This window comes from Scyliorhinus canicula, chromosome 27 (assembly GCF_902713615.1).
Source record: "Scyliorhinus canicula chromosome 27, sScyCan1.1, whole genome shotgun sequence".
Classification (NCBI taxonomy): domain Eukaryota; kingdom Metazoa; phylum Chordata; class Chondrichthyes; order Carcharhiniformes; family Scyliorhinidae; genus Scyliorhinus; species Scyliorhinus canicula.
Window position 1 is genome coordinate 10177367 of NC_052172.1, and position 22207 is coordinate 10199573.

Genomic DNA, 22207 nt, shown 5'->3' on the forward strand with positions numbered 1-22207 from the left:
GTAGAACATTGCACAAATGTGGGTTATAGAACTCTGCACAAATGGTAGATCTAGAACTCCATTAAAATGTTTAATATAGAACTCTACACAAATGTAAGATATAGACCTCTACACAAATATGAGATATAGAACACTACACATATGTGAGATATAGAACTCGACACAAATGTGAGATATAAAATCTACACAAATGTTAGATATAAAATCTACACAAATGTGAGATATTGAACTCGAGACAAATGTGAGATATTGAAGTCTACACAAATGTAAGATGTAGAACTCGACACAAATGTGGGATATAAAATCTACACAAATGTTAGATGTAGAACTCTACAAAAATGTTAAATATAGAACTCTACACAAATGTGAGATATTGAACTCGAGACAAATGTGAGATACAGACCTCTACACAAATGTTAGATATATAATCTACACAAATGTGAGATATAGAACTCTACACAAATGTTAGCTATAGCACTCCATAAAAATGTTAAATATAGAACTCTGCACAAATGTAAGATACAGAAATCTACAAAAATGTTAAATATAGAACTCGATACAAATGTGAGATATTGTACTCGAGAAAAATGTGAGATATAGGACTCTACACAAATGTTAGATATAGAATCTACACAAATGTTAGATATAGAACCCTGCAAAAATGTTAAATATAGAACTAGACAAAAATGTTAAATATAGAACTCGATACAAATATGAGATATTGAACTCGACACAAATGTGAGATATAGAACTCTACACAAACGTGAGATATAGAACTCTACACAGATGTGCGCTATTGAACGCTACACAAATATGAGATACAGAACTCTACATAAATAAATATGAGGTATAGAACTTTACACAAATATGAGATATAGAACTCTACAAAAATGTTAAATATAGAACTCGACACAGATATGAGATATAGACCTCTACACAAATGTTAGATATAGAATCTACACAAATGTTAGATATAGAACTCTACAAAAATGTTAAATATTGAACTCGATATAAATGTGATATATTGAACTCTACACAAATGTTGGAGGTAGATCTCTACACAAATGATACATATAGAACTCGATACAAATGTGAGATATTGAACTCGAGACAAATGTGAGATATAGAACTCTACACAAATGTGAGATATAGAACTCTACACAAATGTTAGCTATCGAATCTACACAAATGTTAGCTATCGAATCTACACAAATGTTAGATATTGAACTCTACAAAAATGTTAAATATAGAACTCAATACAAATATGGGATATAGAACTCTACACAAATGTGAGATATAGAACTCGACACAAATATGAGATAGAGAACTCTACACAAATGTTAAATATAGAACTCAATACAAATTTGGGATATAGAACTCGACACAAATGTTAAATATAGAACTCAATACAAATTTGGGATATAGAACTCGACACAAATATGAGATATAGAACTCTACACAAATGTTAAATATAGAACTCAATACAAATATGGGATATAGAACTCGACACAAATATGAGATATAGAACTCTACACAAATATGAGATATAGAACTCTACACAAATGTGAGATATAGAACTCTACACAAATGTGAGATATAGAACTCTACAAAAATGTTAAAGATAGAACTCGATACAAATTTGAGAGATTGAACTCGAGACAAATGCGACATACAGAACTCTACACAAATATGAGTTATAGAACTCTACACAAATGTTAGATTTAGAATCTACACAAATGTTAGATATAGAACTCTACAAAAATGTTAAATATAGAACTCGCCAAAAATGTTAAATATAGAACTCGATACAAATATGAGATATTGAACTTGACACAAATGTGAGATATAGAACTCTACACAAATATGAGATATAGAACTCGCCAAAAATGTTAAATATAGAACTCGATACAAATATGAGATATTGAACTCGACACAAATGTGAGATATAGAACTCTACACAAACGTGAGATATAGAACTCTACACAAATATGAGATATAGAACTCTACAAAAATGTTAAATATAGAACTCGACACAGATGTGAGATATAGACCTCTACACAAATGTTAGACATAGAACTCTACACAAATGTGAGATATAGAACTCTACACAAATGCTAGATATAGAATCTACTCAAATGTTAGATATAGAACTCCAGAAAAATGTTAAATATAGAACTCGATACAAATGTGAGATATTGAACTCTACACAAATGTGAGATATAGAACTCTACACAAATGTGAGATATTCAACTCAAGACAAATGTGAGATATAGAACTCTACACAAATGTGAGATATAGAACTCTACACAAATGTGAGATATAGAACTCTACACAAGTGGGACATAGCTTTACATTGAGGGGAGATAGATATAGGACAGATGTCAGCGGTAGGTTCTTTACTCAGGGAGTAGTAATGGTGTGGAATGCCCTGCCTGTAACAGTAGTGGACTCGTCAACACTAAACGCATTCAAATGGTCATTGGATAGGAATATGGATGATAACTGAATTGTATAGAGGGACTTTAGAGGGGTTTCACAGGACGGCACAACATTGAGGGCCGAAGGGCCTGTACTGCGCTGCAATGTTCTGTGTTCTATGCTCTACACAAATATGAAATATAGAACTGTACAGAAACATTAGATATAGAACTCTACATAAATGTCAAATATAGAACTCTACACAAATGTGAGATATAGAACTCTACACAAATGTGAGATATAGAACTCTACACAAATATGAGATATAGAACACTACACATATGAGATATAGAACTCTACAAAAATGTTCAATATAGAACTTGATACAAATATGAAATATTGAAGTCTATACAATTGTTAGATGTAGAACTCTACACAAATGTGAGATATAGAACTCGCCACAAATGTGAGATATAAAATCTACACAAATGATAGATATAGAACTCGACAAAAATGTTAAATATAGAACTCGACACAAATGTGCGATATAGAACTCTACACAAATGTTAGATATAGCACTTCATAAAAATGTCAAATATAGAACTCTACACAAATGTAAGATACAGAACTCTACAAAAATGTTAAATATAGAACTCGATACAAATCTGTGATATTGAACTCGACACAAATGTGAGATATAGAAATCTACACAAACGTGAGATATAGAACTCTACACAAACGTGCGATATTGAACGCTGCACAAATATGAGATACTGAACTCTACACAAATATGAGTTATAGAACTCTACACAAATATGAGATATAGAACTCTACAAAAATGTTAAACATAGAACTCGACGCAGATATGAGATATAGACCTCTACACAAATGTTAGACATAGAACTCTACACAAATGTGAGATATAGAACTCGACACAAATGTGAGATTTAGAACTCTACACAAATGTGAGATATTGAACTCTCCCCAAACGTTAGATATTGAATCTACACAAATGTTAGATACAGAACTCTACAAAAATGTTAAATATGGAACTCGACAAAAATGTAAGATATAGAACTCTATACAAATGTTAGATGTAGAACTCTACAAAAATGTTAAAATATGGAACTCAAAATAAATGTGAGATATTGAACTCTACACAAATGTGAGATATAGAACTCTACACAAATGTTGGATGTAGAACTCGACACATTGTGAGATATAGAACTCTGCACAGATGTGAGATATAGAACTCTGCACAGATGTGAGAGATAGAACTCTACGCAAATGTTAGATATAAAATCTACACAAATGTTAGATATAGAACTCGATACAAATGTGAGATATTTAACTCGAGACAAATGTGAGATATAGAATCTACACAAATATTAGATATGGAACCCTACAAAAATGTTAAATATAGAACTCGACAAAAATGTTAAATATAGAACTCGATACAAATATGAGATATAGAACTCTACACAAATGTGAGATATAGAACTCGACACAAATATGAGATATAGAACTCTACACAAATGCTAGATATAAAATCTACAAAAATGTTAAATATAGAACTCGATACAAATATGAGATATTGAACACGACACAAATGTAAGATATAGAACTCTACACAAACATGCGATATAGAACGCTACACAAATATGAGTTATAGAACTCTACAGAAATGTTAAATATAGAACTCGACACAGATATGAGATATAGAACTCTACACAAATGTTAGACATAGAACTCTACACAAATGTGAGATATAGAACTCTACACAAATGTTAGGTATAGAACTCAATACAAATGTGAGATATTGAACTCGACACAAATGTGAGATTTAGAACTCTACACAAATGTGAGATATAGAATCTACACAAATGTGAGATATAGAATCTACACAAATGTGAGATATAGAATCTACACAAATGTTAGATATAGAACTCTACAAAAATGTTAAATATAGAACTCGACAAAAATGTAAGATATAGAACTCTATACAAATGGTAGATGTAGAACTCTACAAAAATGTTAAAATATGGAACTCGATATAAATGTGAGATATTGAACTCTACACAAATGTGAGATATAGAACTCTTCATAAATCTTAGATATAGAACTGTACACAAATGCTAGATATAGAATCTACTCAAATGTTAGATAGAGTACTCCAGAAAAATGTTAAATATAGAACGCGATACAATTGTGACATATTGAACTCGACACAAATGTTAGATGTAGATCTCTACACAAATGTGAGATATAGAACTCTATACAAAAATGAGATATAGAACTCTACACAAATATGAGATATAGAACTCTACACAAATGTGAGATATAGAACTCTACACAAATGTGAGATATAGAACTCTACACAAATGTGAGATATAGAACTCTACACAAATGTGAGATATAGAACTCTACACAAGTGGGACATAGCTTTAAATTGAGGGGAGATAGATATAGGACAGATGTCAGCGGTAGGTTCTTTACTCAGAGAGTAGTAATGGTGAGGAATGCCCTGCCTGTAACAGTAGTGGACTCGTCAACACTAAACGCATTCAAATGGTCATTGGATTGGAATAGGGATGATAACTGAATTGTGTAGAGGGACTTTAGAGGGGTTTCACAGGACGGCGCAACATTGAGGGCCAAAGGGCCTGTACTGCGCTGTAATGTTCTGTGTTCAATGCTCTACACAAATGTGAGATATAGAACTCTACACAAATGTGAGATACAGAACTCGACACAAATATGAGATATAGAACTCTACACAAATGTGAGATATAGAACTCTACAAAAATGTTAAATATAGAACTCGATACAAATGTGAGATATTGAACTCGAGACAAATCTGAGATATAGAACTCTACACAAATGTTAGATATATAATCTACACAAATGTGAGATATAGAACTCTACACAAATGTTAGATATAGAACTCTACACAAATGTGAGATATAGAACTCTACACAAATGTTAGATATAGAACTCTACACAAATATTAGATATAGAATCTACACAAATATGAGATATCGAACTCTACAAAAATGTTAAATATAGAACTCGACACAGATATGAGATATAGACCTCTACACAAATGTTAGATATAGAACTCTACACAAATGTTAGATGTAGAACTCTACAAAAATGTTAGGTATAGAACTCAATACAAATGTGAGATATTGAACTCGACACAAATGTGAGATTTAGAACTCTACACAAATGTGAGATATAGAATCTACACAAATGTGAGATATAGAACTCTACACAAATGTTAGATATAGAACTCTACACAAATATTAGATATAGAATCTACACAAATGTGAGATATAGAACTCTACACAAATGTTAGATATAGAACTCTACACAAATGTTAGATATAGAATCTACACAAATGTTAGATATAGAACTCTACAAAAATGTTAAATATCGAACTCGACAAAAATGTAAGATATAGAACTCTATACAAATGGTAGATGTAGAACTCTACAAAAATGGTAGATGTAGAACTCTACAAAAATGTTAAAATATGGAACTCGATATAAATGTGAGATATTGAACTCTACACAAATGTTGGATGTAGAATTCTACACAAATGTTAGATACAGAACAGTACAAAATTGTTAAATATAGAACTTGATACAAATGTGAGATATAGAGCTCTGCATAAATATAAGATATAGAACTCTACAGAAATGTGAGATGTAGAACTCTACACAAATGCTAGATATAGAATCTACTCAAATGTTAGATATAGAACTCCAGAAAAATGTTAAATATAGAACTCGATACAAATGTGAGATATAGAACTCTACACAAATGTTAGATGTAGATCTCTACACAAATGTGAGATATAGAACTCTACAAAAATGTGAGAGATAGAACTCTACACAAATATGAGATATAGAACTCTACACAAATGTGAGATATAGAACTCTATTCAAATATGAGATATAGAACTCTACACAAATGTTAGGTATAGAACTCTACACAAGTGGAACATAGCTTTAAATTGAGGGGCGATAGATATAGGACAGATGTCAGCGGTAGGTTCTTTACTCAGAGAGTAGTAATGGTGTGGAATGCCCTGCCTGTAACAGTAGTGGACCAGTCAACGCTAAACGCATTCAAATGGTCATTGGATAGGAATATGGATGATAACTGAATTGTGTAGAGGGACTTTAGAGGGGTTTCACAGGACGGCGCAACATTGAGGGCCGAAGGGCCTGTACTGCGCTGTAATGTCCTGTGTTCTATGCTCTACACAAATATGAGATATAGAACTGTACACAAACGTTAGATATAGAACATTGCTCGGCACAACATTGAGGGCTGAATGGCCTGTTCTGTGCTGTACTGTTCTAATTCTAATTCTAAAAAAACTTTACATAAATGTCAAATATAGAACTCTACACAAATGTGAGATATAGAACTCTACACAAATATGGGATATAGAACTCTACACAAATGTTAGATATACAATCTAGACTCAGAGAGTTAGATATAGAACTCTACAAAAATGTTATATATAGAACTCGATACAAATATAAGATATAGAACTCTACACAAATGTGAGATATAGAACTCTACACAAATGTGAGATATAGAACTCTACACAATTGTGAGATATAGAACTCTACACAAATGTTATATATAGAACTCGATACAAATATAAGATATAGAACTCTACACAATTGTGAGATATAGAACTCTACACAAATGTTATATATATAACTCGATACAAATATAAGATATAGAACTCTACACAAATGTGAGATATAGAACTCTACACAAATGTGAGATATAGAACTCTACACAAATGTGAGATATAGAACTCTACACAAATGTGAGATATAGAACTCTACACAATTGTGAGATATAGAACTCTACACAAATGTTATATATAGAACTCGATACAAATATAAGATATAGAACTCTACACAAATGTGAGATATAGAACTCTACACAATTGTGAGATATAGAACTCTACAGAAATGTTAAATATAGAACTCTGTACAAATGTGTGATATTGAACTCTACATAAATGTTCAATATAGAAATCTATAGAAATGTTAGATATAGAACTCCACCGAACTGTTAGCCATAGAACTCTGCAGAAATGCTGCAGATCGTTTTTCATTATCGCTTTTCCGTAGAAAACGCCACACCAAAAAAGTGCCTGTAAGGAAGTAATTCGGTGCACTCACAATGAAAGGACAAGCGTAACTGTTGAGATAGCCTCAACTAGTGAATGCCGGGTGGGGAAGTTATCAAGTATCCTGCGCAGGAGGCGGCTTGAAATGTTATTCAGGAATAATTTTATTTACAAATCTTCTCGCAAACATTTGACAGCCGCTGTGACTGCGACTGAACACTGTCAATGTGTAGCCAAAAATAATAAGAATGCGTGTGGTGAATTTATTTTACAGAAAATGGCACATTGGCCATAAATAGTTTACATATAGAGCACACGCTCAGTCCATGTGTGCTGCTGAATGTGACAGGAGATAGTCACCCGCTCTTGTATCTTCACATTATATTTGGGTGGTGAGCGGGCAGTAGGACAAGGGCAGATGGAAGTAGATCTACCACCAGCGCCCCATTATCTTGGACTCCTTAATGTGTGTCCACACATTGAGGAACACATTGGTGTCAAGTGAGCTCAGAATTAAGGGACGGTTGACGGTGCATTGATTCGAACAGTGAAGCACAGACCCCGCGCCTGGGAACACTCAATACATAAAAGTGCCCAGAAACGCTTGTCGCGGTTGGCAACAGTGCACGTTTTTGTTAAGGGTGGGGAGGAAGGCTCACTTGAAAAATAAAATAACCTCAAATCGTCTTTTAAATTAAGCGGAGATCAAATAAAACCTGCACACATCAGTCTCAAATTTCTCCCCCCCCCCACACCCAACCCTAACCCTGAGAAATCATGATTTTACATTGGAGTGAAGATGCATAATAACAACAAAAACAGCAACACGTTCAAAAGGCATTTCAATTGAGGTCAACCCCACCCCGACCACCAACAGCCCCCCCCCCACTCCGACTACCAACACCCCCCCCCCGACTACCAACACCCCCCCCCACCACCAACACCTCCCCCCCCAAAAAAAAAACCCAAAAATCAGCGTGTCTCTCATCCCAAGCCAAACAGAAAATCTTCTTTAAAAAGCAGTGCCTCTCCCTAGTGCAAAACAAGGTCCAATTCACCAAATTCAGCCACAATTGTAGAAACCACACCCCCCCCCCCCCCAAAAAAAAATCCCACCCAGATTAAGATATCAACAGAGGAAGGAATGATAGATTTTTTCTTTCTCAAATTAAATCTAAATTGTGGATATTTTTTACTGTGAGGGATGAAGTTAAACGGGGTCACACTGGGTGGAGGGAGAGGAGGCAATTTTGTTTTGTTTTGCAGGGAGTTTTTTTCGGGGAAGGTTTCAGGTGGTTTTGGGACGTTTGCTACTGTATCTGAAATTGAAGGTGTTCTATTATATCTAAAATTGAAGATGTTGCAGAAAAATATTTTTTTTTTAAACGTAATCACACAAACGGTGGAAATGCACACCTCACAACAAAAAAAAAAGAATTAAGAGGCCCTGATAGAATATAAACTTGCGGTGGAACTAGCAACTGACAGAAAATACAATTGAACGTTGCTTCACTAGTTCCAACCCTTCTGATTTTGGCTTTGGGTGGGTCGAGAAATGTGCAGATTTAAACTCGTTCCCCGGCCCCCAGGACCATCCCATCGTCCCCCAACCAGGGGTGGGTGAGGAGGGGGGGATATCCAACTGCTTTCGCGGGGTTGGAGGGAATGGGGAAATGGAGCAGAACTTGTGAAGAGCCGCGTCTGACGGGACCACACTGCATGCCCCATCCTCACTTTGCGCTCAACCGCTGAATCATTCGGCTGCCGTTTGCAACTCCCGGGGTCGGGCGAGCAAGTCTTTTTTTTTACTTCTGAGCGGCCAAAGTATCGTGCAGAATTCCGGTGGGAGATTCTGCTAAGCGCTAATTTGCAATCTGATCGAAGTGAGTGAAACCAACAAAGTTGTTAAGAGAGAAAAAACAAAACCTATAGACGCACTCCCGGATCCAAAAGCTAAAATATCTAGCCTGATGTGGAATATCGTTGTGAAACTGTAGGGTTACACTCAGAATTGAGGCCCCTTTGTGAGTGTCCCTGACCCCCCCCCCCCCTTCCCTCCACTGACAAAAATGAAACATTTTAGAAATTGCAAAATGACCCATGTCAGATATTGGGAGTTTGGTTTTAGTTAAGAGTTTAAAATCCAGTAGTTTTTTTTGGTGGTGGGGGGGGGGGGGGGGGGGATTTCATACATCCCCCCCCTCCCCACCCACCTTACCCCAGGACTGGGAGGGTGGAAATGGGAGGGGGTGGGGGCTGAGATCTGGTTGGTAACGACCCTCCCAACACACAAACACAACAGTGACCCCCAGACCCGTTCTACTGAACCTCGAGTGAGAAATTGTCACCTCTCAACGCAACACATGAAATTTAGACTTTGAAAAAAAGCTGGAGCCTCACCAGCACCCCCCCCCCCCCTCCCCAAAAACAAAACTGGGGAAAATGAGAGTGAGGGGTGTCCCAAAGTGGGTGTTTGAAGTACTTTCTGTGCTGACGACTATGCGCTGGCTGTTGGAAGCGTGAAAAGATGCTCAAGACAGGGGCTCAGACCCAGGCAGGGTCTAAATTTCAGTTCTGGACTAAAATTGGGGATTCAGACCCCCCCCCTTCCCTTCCCAGATCCGGGAGACGGGGCAGCTCAATAGCTCGAACCCACGATACAATATTCTGGGATCGTCACAAATCGACACAGAGTGTGATTTGGGGGCGGAAACGCAAACGGGTTGATCCGTGCTCCTAAATGAATCTTAAGATATTCATTTTTTTTTAACGCAGAGAAAAATGAAGTTGCCCCTTTCCCACCGCAGGCAGGAAAATAGATCCGATTTTGGATTGTCATGGAGTTGTGAATAGGGATTTAAAAGAAAATGCTTTCCTGCCTTGCAAAGAATTCTTTCAATTGTCCCTCTATCTCTGGCCTGCTATGCCAGACCTTTGCTGTGGTTGGAACTGCAGTGAAAGTTGGACAAAAATGTCCCCAATGTTTCTCCTGCTGCCCCGTGTCTCTTTCTCGAAAGACACCCGGCTCCGAGTGGGGAAATTTGACCTCTCCTTGCATCCCCAAGTATTAGTTGGCGAGCAAATTAACCCTCTTCCTCATTGTCCCATTCTAAATCCATCTCTCTCCCCCTTTTCACCCAGCCCTCGCCCCATCTTCCACGCACTTGTATCTGGACATAACCCAGCCGCTTACCCATAGATTGCATCTTTCTCTCTCTTCAGGGTGTCGCTGACACTGTTGCCGAGGCTGGACGATAGACTTGCCCGGTGAGAGGTCCCTCCAGGCGGGTAATGTTGAGCGTGGATGCCGGGGCCGTGGCTCAGATGGTGAGGCAAGTTTCGGGACGAGTGCGTGTCCCCGTAGCTGGCCATGGATACGGCGTCCATCCCATAGTGGGACAACTCATCATACTGTGAATGAAGGCAGACACAAAAAGGACATTTAAAAACAAGGAGACAAGTCAAGTCACAAGAGTCGACTTCTGAAATAGACATGCATTTGAAATTCTCCTAAACACTTGGCGTTCAACATCTAAATCTCACTCAAACCCTGGAAAATAAATCCGCATATTCTACATAACACAAATCCACACATTCTATAGAACACTAATCCACACATTCTATAGAACACAAATCCACACATTCTGTAAAACACAAATCCACGCATTCTATAGAACACAAATCCACACATTCTGTAGAACACACATCCACACATTCTACATATCACAAATCCACACATTCTACATAGCACAAATCCACACATTCTACATAGCACAAATCCGCATATTCTATAGAACACAAATCCGCATATTCTATACAACACAAATCCACACATTCTACATAGCACAAATCCACACATTCTATAGAACACAAATCCACACATTCTATAGAACACAAATCCACACATTATACATAGCACAAATCCACACATTCTATAGAACACAAATCCACACATTCTGTATAACACAAATACACACATTCTACAGAGCACAAATCCACACATTCTATAGAACACAAATCCACACATTCTATATAACACAAATACACACATTCTATAGAACACAAATACACATTCTATTTACGGTAGAATGATGGGGTATAGATTAATTTGTTCTTAATCTAGGACAAAGGTTCGGCACATCGTGGGCCGAAGGGCCTGTTCTGTGCTGTATTTTTCTATGTTCTATAGAACACAAATACACACATTCTATATCACACATATGCACACATTATATATAATACACATACACACATTTAATACTGCACAAATACACATTCTATAGAACACAAATACACATTCTATAAACACAAATACACACATTCTATAGAACACAAATACACACATTCTATAAACACAAATACACACATTCTATAGAACACAAATACACATTGTATATCACACAAATACACACATTCTATATCACACATATGCACACATTATATATAATACACACACACATTTTATACAGCACAAATACACATTCTATATAACACACCACATTCTATATAACACAAATACACACATTCTGCATCACATGAATACACCCATTCTATATAACAAAATACACACATTCTATATCACACATATACACATATATATATAACACAAATACGCACATTTTATACAGCACAAATACACACATTCTATATAACACAAATACACACATTCTATATCACACAAATACACACATTCTATATAATACAAATACACACATATAACCCAAATACACACATTCTATATAACAAACACACACATTCTATGTAATGCAAACACACACATTCTAAATAACACATATACATACATTACATATAACACTCATACACACATTCTATATAACACACATTCTGTATAACACAAATACACACATTCTATATAACACATGCACACATTCTATATAACACATACACACATTCTATATAACAGATACATACATACATCACAAAGACACACATTCTGTAAAATGCAAATACATACATATAACACAAATACACACATTCTATACAACACATATACACACATTCTATACAACAAATACATACATACAACACAAATACACAAATTCTATAAAATGCATATTCACACATTCTGTATCACGCAAATACTACATATAACCATATATACACATTCTATAAACACAAATATACACATTCTACAAAGCACATATACACAGTCTATAAACACAAATACATATTCTATAAAACACATATACATACATATAACACAAATATACACATTCTATAAAACACATATACACACATTCTATATAAGACAATGTATATGCATACACACATAAAGTCCATTAAAACACACAAGTTTCCCATCCCAACAAACACACACTAAGTCACACACTCTCGGAAAAAGCACACACACACACATAGACACAGAAACCCACCACAAACCCACAGAACTTAAATTCACCCCAAACTTTCTCAAACTCAACCTCTAACCCAACATTTGGGGCTTCCCCTGAACTTTAGAGTCAATCCACATACACCTCTCCCCTCTCCACCCACCCACCCCACTCCATCCCCCCAAAAAAACACACCCGCTGAAGGAAAGGGGGTACAAATGTGCGTTAAAAAAAAACCTGACGGGACCACTTAATCAGATCTCTCCCTCAAAGGACAACGATTGCGATTGTCCAACCCCCCCCCCCCCCAACCCTAACCCTAACCATTTGCAAAATCGAAGTGCAAAATTGCAATTCCCCTGAACACTATCAAAACGACCCCCCCCCCCCCAAAACAGACCCCTCACCGCCACCACACAACCCAATATTGTCAAAACAAACAAACAATTGACCTAAACACGAGGCTCAGATCACCATAAACAGTCTATTAAGAAGTTAAAGTGGCATTAACGCGGCATTGCAAAATAGATCTCAAGACACTCCGAGATTTGTGATACAATTATGCACAATTATATTTACTGGGATCTCTCTTATAAAATATATTAAAAATATGGAATAAGACTGGGCCGACAATTCTGCTTGTTGTTAAATAGTCACAGAAGAGAAAGTGCTTGAATTAAGTCCAGACTGCACTTTCTCAAATTAGCAGATTGCACGGTAGAATTCAGTTTGCAGAAAATCCAGGTAGGGGAAGCAAATTAAAAACACTTTCAAAAATTGTACAGTACACATGCCCACACAACAACAACAAAACAACAGATTCAAAATATTCCGGGCAATCTCCAAAGCAGAAAACACAAGAGGACCACCATGAACACAGTGTGGGTTATTTTGTTATTATGTATAAACACACACACACAAAAAGATACACACACACACATCAAAAATCCAAACAAGCCACTAATATTACAGAAAGACTGGCTGACACCAGTGCACAGAATCAGAAATCTCTCGTCCACGTCTCGGCAAATATTGATACAACAACACAGAAATGAGACAGGATTGAGCAGCGAATCCAGAAGCAACAGCCAGGACCACAGCGGGGTTTTCCTGCCTTCTCGAGCCGGCGAGAGGGGCTCTCTGGGCGGCTGGGGCATTCAGATTGGCCCGGAGGGCTATAGCCAGCTCTCGTACCCGTACCTACCCTTTGTGCCATTGGCAAGCCTGTTTTTTTTAAAAAGGTATTCTTGGATTTTTTTTTGGTTCTTTTTTTTTTTGTTTTGTTTTGTTTGCAACCCCTTTTTTTTTATTGTGGAAAAACACAACAGCCGCTGTTTTATCTTCGGTGGAGATTACAACCTCATATCCCAGAGATTGGAAGGTTTTTCTCTCTGTGTCTCTCGGTCTCGATTATTGATACATGTAAAATGTTGTGTGGCTGGGAAATCTCTCTCTCTCTCTCTTGGTGCAAATGGCAATGAGGAAATCCCAGGTTTTAAAAAGCTGCCGAAAATCAGCGGTCCTCGGCGACTGGAGCCAGCGGCCGTCAAGTGGAGATGTTGGATCTGCTGCTGGATCCCCGAGCTTGTCTCCTCTCTCCGCTGTCCATCACACACCGAGCTGTCACTTTTCCGGATGAATAATGATCTAACCCGAGCAGGGAGAGGGAGAGGGAGGGAGGGTGGTGGTTGGCTGGGTGTGTTGTTGGGGTGGGGAGGAGGAGGAGGAGGAGGGGTGGGGGTGAGGTTGGGGGGGGGGGGGGGGGGTTGGGAGGGAGATAGAAAACCTCAGAGAGATTTCCTCCCTCCCTCCCTCCCCACACCTTTCGGAATCAGGTCAGCTTTCCAAGCAGATGGACACATCTCCCTCTCTCTCTCTCTCTCTTTCTCTCTCTCTCTCCCCCTATCTTTCTCTCTCTTTCTGCCTCTCCCTTTCTCTCTCTCCCTCTCTTTCTCTTTCTCCCTTTCTCCCTCTCTCTTTCTCTTTCTCCCTTTCTCTCACTCCCTCTCCCTTTCTCCCTCTCTCTCTCCCTTTCTCCCTCTCTCTTTCTCCCTTTCCCCTCTCTATCTCCCTCTCCCTTTCTCTCTCTCTCTCCTCTTCTCTTTCTCTCTCTCTCCCTCACTCTCTCTCTCTCTTCTCCCTTTCTCTCTCCCTCACTCTCTCTTTCTCCCTTTCTCTCTCTCTCTCCCTCTCTTTCTCTCTCCCTTTCTCCCTCTCTCTTTCTCTTTCTCCCTTTCTCTCTCTCCCTCTCCCCTCTCTCTCTCTCTCTTTCTCCCTTTCTCTCTCTTTTCTCCCTCTTTCTCTCTCCCTCTCTTTCTCCCTCTCTTTCTCTTTCTCCCTTTCTCTCTCTCTCCCTTTCTCCCTGTCTCTCTTTCTCCCTTTTCTCTCTCTCTTTCTCTCTCTTTCACCCTTTCTCTCTCTCCCCCCCCCTCTTTCTCTCTCTCCCTTTCTCCCTGTCTCTCTTTCTCCCTTTCTCTCTCCCTGTCTTTCTCTCTCTCCCTTTCTCCCTCTCGCTCTCTTTGTCCCTTTCTCTCTCTCTCTTTCTCTCTGTCCCTTTCTTTCGTTCTCCCTCTCTCCCCCTTTTGCCCTCTCCCTTTCTCCCCCTCCCTTTCTCTCTCTCCCTCTCCTTTTCTCCTTTCTCTCTCTCTCTTTCTCCCTCTCTCCTCCTTTCTCCCTTTCTCTCTCTCTTTCTCTCCCTCTCTCTCCCTTTCTCTCCCTCCCTTTCTCTTACTTTCTCCCTCACTCTTTTTAACCTCTCTTTTCCCCTTTCTCGCTCTCTTTCTTCCTCTCTCACTCTTTCACCCTCTTTTCCTCCCTCCCTCAGACTCTTTCTCCCTTTCTTTTCCTCCCTCCCTTTCTTTTTCTGTCTCTCTCTTTCTCCCTCTCTCGCCTCTTCTCTCTTTCTCCCTCTCCCTCTCCCCTTCCCTCTCTCTCTTTACCAAAAGCAGCCTCCTACTCCAGGCGAGTTCAATGTGTAAATTCCCAGAGCCGCTCTCGAACTCTCCTGCATCAGCCTAAAGTTTCACAATGAAGGGAGCCCTCCCGTTCCCTCAGTGCAAACTGAGGCAGAGGGAGAGAGGGAGGGGAAGAGGAGGAGGAGGAGGAGAAGAGGAGGAGAGGAAGAGGAGGAGGAGAGGAGGAGGAGAGGAAGAGGAGGAAAGGAGGAGGAGAGGAGGAGGAGAGAGCTGTCCTGATGTTTGGGCTTCTGTGCCCCTGAACTAGTGACTGTATGCTGCCAAGATGCTCTCACTCTGTGTCTCTCTCACTCTCTCTCTCTTTCTCTCTCACTCTGTCTCTCTCTTTCTCTGTGTCTCTGTCTCTCTCTCTCTGTCTCTCTCTTTCACTGTGTCTTTCTCTCTCTGTCTCTCTCTCACTATCTCTCTCTCTCTCACTCTGTCTCTCTCACTCTGTCTTTCTCTCTCTCTGTCTCTCACTCTGTCTCTCTCACTCTGTCTCTGTGTCTCTCTCTCTCTGTCTCTCTCACTCTGTCTCTGTGTGTCTCTCTCTGTGTCTCTCTCACTCTGTCTCTCTCTCTCTGTCTGTCTCTCTCACTGTGTCTCTGTGTCTCTCTCTCTGTCTCTCTCACTCTGTCTCTGTGTGTCTCTCTCTCTGTCTCTCTCACTCTGTCTCTCTCTCTCTCTGTCTGTCTCTCTCACTCTGTCTCTGTGTCTCTCTCTCTCTGTCTCTCTCACTCTGTCTCTGTGTGTCTCTCTCTCTGTCTCTCTCACTCTGTCTCTGTGTGTCTCTCTCTCTCTGTCTCTCTCACTCTGTCTTTCTCTCTCTCTGTCTCTCTCACTCTGTCTCTGTGTCTCTCTCTCTCTGTCTCTCTCACTCTGTCTCTGTGTCTCTCTCTCTCTGTCTCTCTCACTCTGTCTCTCTCACTCTGTCTTTCTCCCTCTCTGTCCTCTCACTCTGTCTCTCTCACTCTGTCTCTGTGTCTCTCTGACTCAGTCTCTCTCTCACTCTGTCTCTCTCTCACTGTCTCTCTCTCTCTCACTCAGTCTCTCTCTCGCTCTGTCTTTCGCTCTCTATCTCTCTCTCACTCTGTCTCTCTGTCTCTCTCCCTCTGTCTCTCTCTCACTCTCTTACTCTGTCTCTGTGTTTCTGTCTCTCTCTCTCTCACTCTGTCTCTCTCTCACTCTGTCTCTCTCTCTCTGTCTGTCTTTCTCTCTCTCTGTCTCTCTCTCTGTCTCTCTCTCTGTCTCTCTCTCTCTGTCTCTCTCTCTCTCTCTCCCTCTGTCTCTCTCTCTGTCTCTCTCTCTGTCTCTCTCACTCTGTCTCTGTGTTTCTGTCTCTCTCTCTCTCTCTCTCACTCTCTCTCTCTCTCTCTCACTCTGTCTCTCTCTGTCTCTCTGTCTCTCTCTGTCTCTCTCTCTCTGTCTGTCTCTCTCTCTCTCTGTCTCTGTGTCTTTGTGTATTTGCTCGGTGCAGTGTGATAACACTGTGCAGACCCGGAAATACAGACTCCGATAATAACTCTCCATTCAGATCCCCACAGATCAGGAACCCTTGTTAACAGCGTGTTAACCCTTACTGTGAGGGGCAAGGTCTCAGAGTGAGTGAACTCCAGTGGAAGCAACAGCAACTACTGTCTCCAGAGTTCAGCTTCTCATTAGCTGGCTGGGGAGGGGGTAGGTGGCGGGGGAGGTGGCTGGGGGGGGGGGGGTGATTTAGCAGCACACCCAGTGTCTCAAATGCCATTCGGTCTGGGGGCTGGGTACTGAGGGGAGGAGAGGGCTATGGAGGGGGGGAGGGGGGGGGGGGGAATCTCACAGCTTCGGAAAACCCAAAGATCGAGTTAAGAAGGGTCATTCTCAATGATCAGAGGCAGTCTCTCCACACCCCCCTGCCCCCATGTCTCGGTGAGCAAACTGCACACAGGGGGGGGGGGGGCAAAGCTACACAGGGGGCAACTCCAAAGGTGCAAGGCCCAGAAGTTCCTTTCTCGCGTTACACCGGCCTTTGCACAGGCTCCCCGGGCATTGCATTTTGATGCCGCCTCTCACAGAAGGGCAGGGTGATCCATCGGCCCATATTTCAAGGCACGGTGCCTTATTCCGAAGGTTTATCCCACGGGAGAGTGAACCTTGGGAGTGCGCGGATCATGACTGGGAATATCTGACACGAAACATTGAATTCAGAGTGCAGAAGGAGGCCATTCGGCCCATCGGGCCTGCTCCGACCCCCCCCCCCCCCCCCCCACCGGAAACAGAGAAACATGGAAAATAGAAGCAGGAGGAGGCCATTCGGCCCTTCGAGCCTGCTCTGCCAATCATTATGATCATGGCTGATCATCAGGTTCAATACCCTGATCCGCCTTCCCCCCATATCCCTTGATCCCTTTAGCCCTAAGAGCTGTATCAAATTCCTTCTTGAAATTACACAATGCTTTGGCCTCAACTACTTTCTGTGGTAGTGAATTCCACAGATTCACCACTCTCTGGGTGAAGAGATTTCTCCTCACCTCAATCCTAAGGGTTTACCCAGCGCCGGCCCTAGGGTTGCTGGCGCCCCGGGCAAGCTGAACTTCGGCGCCCTTGGGGTGGGGGCGGGGCCCGAGGGGGTGGGGGCGGGGGGTGCGTGGCCGGATGGGGGGGGCTGAAGGGGGGGCGGGGCCGGGGGGGGGGTGGGGGGGGGCGGGGGGGGTGGGGCTGAGGGGGGGGCGGTGGGCAGGGGGACCCGAGGGGGGTCGGGGGCAAGGGGGACCCTAGGTGGGGGCGGACCCGAGGGGGGGGGGGCGGACCGAGGGGGGGGGCGGGTGGGAGCGGGACCGAGCCGTGGGGGGGGCGGACCGAGCGGGGGGGGGGCAGCCCTGGGAGAGGGGGCGCCACCGCGCATAGTGCCGCTGGTTGGCACCATGCCCAACTGGCGCATGCGCGGGGACCCGAGTCCTCTTGGCGCCCCCTAGCACATGGCGCCCCGGGCGACTGCCCGAGTTGCCGGTGCCTTGAGCCGGCCCTGGGTTTACCCCTTTTCCTCAAACTATGACCCCTTGTTCTGGACTCCCCACACCATGGGGAACATTCTTCCTGAATCCACCCTGTCTAATCCTGTTGGAATTTTGTAAATTGCGATGAGATCGCCTTTCACTCTTTAAACTCCAATGATATGATCCGAACCAATTTAGTCTCCCCATATGACAGTCCCACCATCCCAGGTATTAGCCTGAAAGACCACCCCGCCTAGGCCCACTCCCCCGCCTATCCCCGTAACTCCATAACCCACCTAATGTACACATCTTTGGACACTAAGGGCAATTTATCACGGCCAATCCACCTAACCGGCACATCTTTGGACTGTGGGAGGAAACCGGAGCACCCGGAGGAAACCCACGCAGACGCGGGGAAGAACCTGCAGACTCCGCACAGTCACCCGAGGTCGGAATTGAACCCGGGGCCCTGGCACTGTGAGGCAGCAGCGCTGACCCACTGCACCACCATGCCGTCACTGTTTAAAAATAAAAGGTCGCTCATTTAAGATGGAGCTGAGGGAAAAATAATTTCCCTCAGGGGGGGCGGTGATTCTCTTGAACTCTCCGACTCAAAAGGAGGTGGAAGCAGATTTGGAATATTTTTAAGGCCGAGATGGATAGATTCTTGACGAACAAAGTGGGGGGGGGGGGGTGAAAGGTTATCGGGGGTCGGGGGAAGGTTACAGTCAGATCCGCCGTGATCCAACAGAATGGGGTAGCAGGATCAAGGCGTCGAATGGCCTCCTCCTGTTCCTATCTCATACGTTTCTAGTGTTTGCATGGTGTGTGTTACATTATGGGGGGGGTGTCACTAGTATACCCCCCACCTGTTTTTAGGTTCACTATTAGCATTCCCCACTGCCCCCCCCCCCCCCCGCCCCCCATTCCTTCGGTGTTTGCCTGCCTAGATATGAGGCTCCCAAAATCCTTCAGAGAAAAACTCTGAAGCGCAATTGTCACTGGCCCACATGGGGAAACATTGAGACGAGCGTCTGAAAGTTTGACGGGACCGGGTCGAGGGAGGTCACCGCGGACGCTGGAGAGTGTTGGGAATGCTCGGGCAGGGTCTGGCGGCATCTGTGGAGGGAGTGACAGAGTCGACGATGCCCCCCCCCCCCTTCCCCGTGATCACCTCCCCCTCCCCCCACCCCGGCGGAGGGTGGGAACAACAGGAAAACCCGTCCGTCACGGCGGGACCGGAAGATGCCCCCGCCAGTCAATGCCGGGCCGCCATCACTGCCGCAACCCACACCGTGTGTGTGTGTGTGAGTATGTGGGGGGGGGGGGGGGGGGGGGTGATGAATACCTTGCCCAACGTATTAGGTCACCAGTGCTGGAATTCTCCAGTCGTTGGGGATTCATGTTTTAAAAAAAATAAATTTAGAGTACCCAATGCGTTCTTTCCCATGAAGGGGCAATTTAGCATGGCCAAGTCCACCTACCCTGCACATCCTTTTGCGTTGTGGGGGCGAAAACCATGGGGAGAACGTGCGAATTCCACAAGGACAGTGACCCAGAGCCGTGATCGAACCTGGGACCTCGGCGCCGTGAGGCAGCAGGGCTAACCCACTGCGCCACCGGGCTGCCCTGGGATTCACGTTTAACGCCAGCAGCACAGAGACCCATGTCTTCGACCCCACTCCGTACCTGGGGGAAGGACACGGGTCCATTTGGGAAATCTGAGAGTTACGCTCAGGGCAGAATCCGCAAGGCGGTCAGCCAATCAACTAGCTCCCCTCAAAAAAAGGGCGGGATTCACCAACAAAGAAAGATTTGCGTTTGCACAGCTTCCTCCATGGTTGTCAGACAGGTTTGAATAGCTCACAGACAGCAACGGGTTAATGAGTACTTAATCCATTCTTGGTGATGTTGATTGAGGGATTTATGTTGGCCAAGGCACCTGGCGAACTCTCCGGGTCTTTTTCGAATAGTGTCACAGGGTGTGTCACGTCCACCTGGTCGGCAGTCCTCCAATCAAGCGCTCGAATCTCAGCCAGATTTTGTGACTGAGTCTCTGGATTTGTGTCTTGAACCCACGGTGTCTGGATCAGAGCAGGGCGCAGGCCAAAGTCACCCGCAATACATCCAATCATCCCTTGGTGTTCAAAGATGTGCAGGTTAGGTGGGGTTATGGGGTGACAGAGAGAGGACGGGGGAGTGGGCCAAAGTGGGGTGCTCTTTCAGTGGGTCGGTGCAGACTCGATGGGTTTTTATGGAATCTCTGGATCCAAAATGATTGAGCATTTTGCAAAGAAGATCAGAATCAGTGGTTAGCTCTGCTGCCTCACAGCTCCAGGGTCCCGGGTTCAATTCCAGCCTTGGGTGACTGCCCGTGTGGAATCTGCACGTTCTTCCCTTGTGTGCGTGGGTTTCCTCCGGGTGCTCCGGTTTGCTCCCACAGTCCAAAGATGTGCGGGTTAGGTGGATTGGCCATGATAAATTGCCCCTTAGTGTGCAAGGATGTGTAGGTTAGGTGGGGTTATGGGGTTATGGGGATAGGATGACAGTGTGGGCCTAGATAGGGTGTTCTTCCACAGGATCGGTGCAGACCTGATGGGCCGAATGGCCTCCTTCTGCACCGTAGGAATTCGATGGATCAGATTCGTCACTAAAGAGGCACTGAAACTCGCTATTGCCACCTAGTGCACCCTATCTTGGTGACATTGAACGACAAGGATTTCACATCACGTTGTGAGGCAGCAGTGCTAACCAATACACCACCTGCCGCCCTCGTGTGTCATTGATGAGATTTGAGGTGTAAGTTGTCTGCCAACCCAACAGTAAGAGTAAGTACTTTCAAGGAAAAGTAATAATTGGACACTCGGAATGAGAAGGAGCGATGTTCCATTCGTTCCACCGTGCCTCTCCTGGCCCTTTTAAGGAAATATCCAATTACCTAATCTACCTCCTCTTTGCCCATCATCCTGTACATTCCCCCCCTCCCCCCCACAAGAATTTGTCCGATTGCCTCAGGATCTGTTTCCAAAGCCCTTCCTGGCAGCATTCTACTCACACCAACACTCAGGGTAAAATCCATTCTCCTCATCTCCCCTCTGACTCCTCCACCAATGACCTTGAACCTGCGTCCTGGGGTTACCCATCATACAATCCCTGCAGTGCAGCAGGAGGCCATTCGGCCTATCGAGTCTGAACCAACCCTCCATAAAAGCCTCCCTGCCCGTTTCCATAACTGGTTGTCCCTGGAACAGGTCGCTAGTCTGTCGCCAGGCTTGAGGGGGCGCCACTCCACATCAAGCATGGCTGACCAGGAGTCTCTCCCGCTCTTACCGCCAGCCATTGGTGTGT

At 42.9% G+C, this 22207-nt stretch overlaps 1 protein-coding gene across 8 annotated transcripts in view; it reads right to left on the bottom strand.

Annotated features, from left to right (window-relative positions):
• LOC119957896 (homeobox protein Meis1-like) overlaps positions 1-16005 on the bottom strand; it is a 198260-nt gene extending 182255 nt beyond the window's left edge. Inside the window, exons 1-2 of one of the 8 annotated variants that reach the window (XM_038786082.1) lie at positions 15870-16005; positions 10773-10990 (exon numbers count right to left, since the gene is read on the bottom strand). In XM_038786082.1, coding sequence (XP_038642010.1) covers positions 10773-10966 — 194 coding nt within the window. In that variant the 5' untranslated portion in view covers positions 10967-10990; positions 15870-16005. Of the gene's footprint in view, positions 1-10772; positions 11633-13900; positions 14082-14134; positions 14637-15869 lie in introns of those variants that run through there. The other 7 variants (XM_038786080.1, XM_038786079.1, XM_038786081.1 and 4 more) reach the window with 7 other exon arrangements.
• Between the last annotated feature and the right edge of the window lie 6202 nt (positions 16006-22207).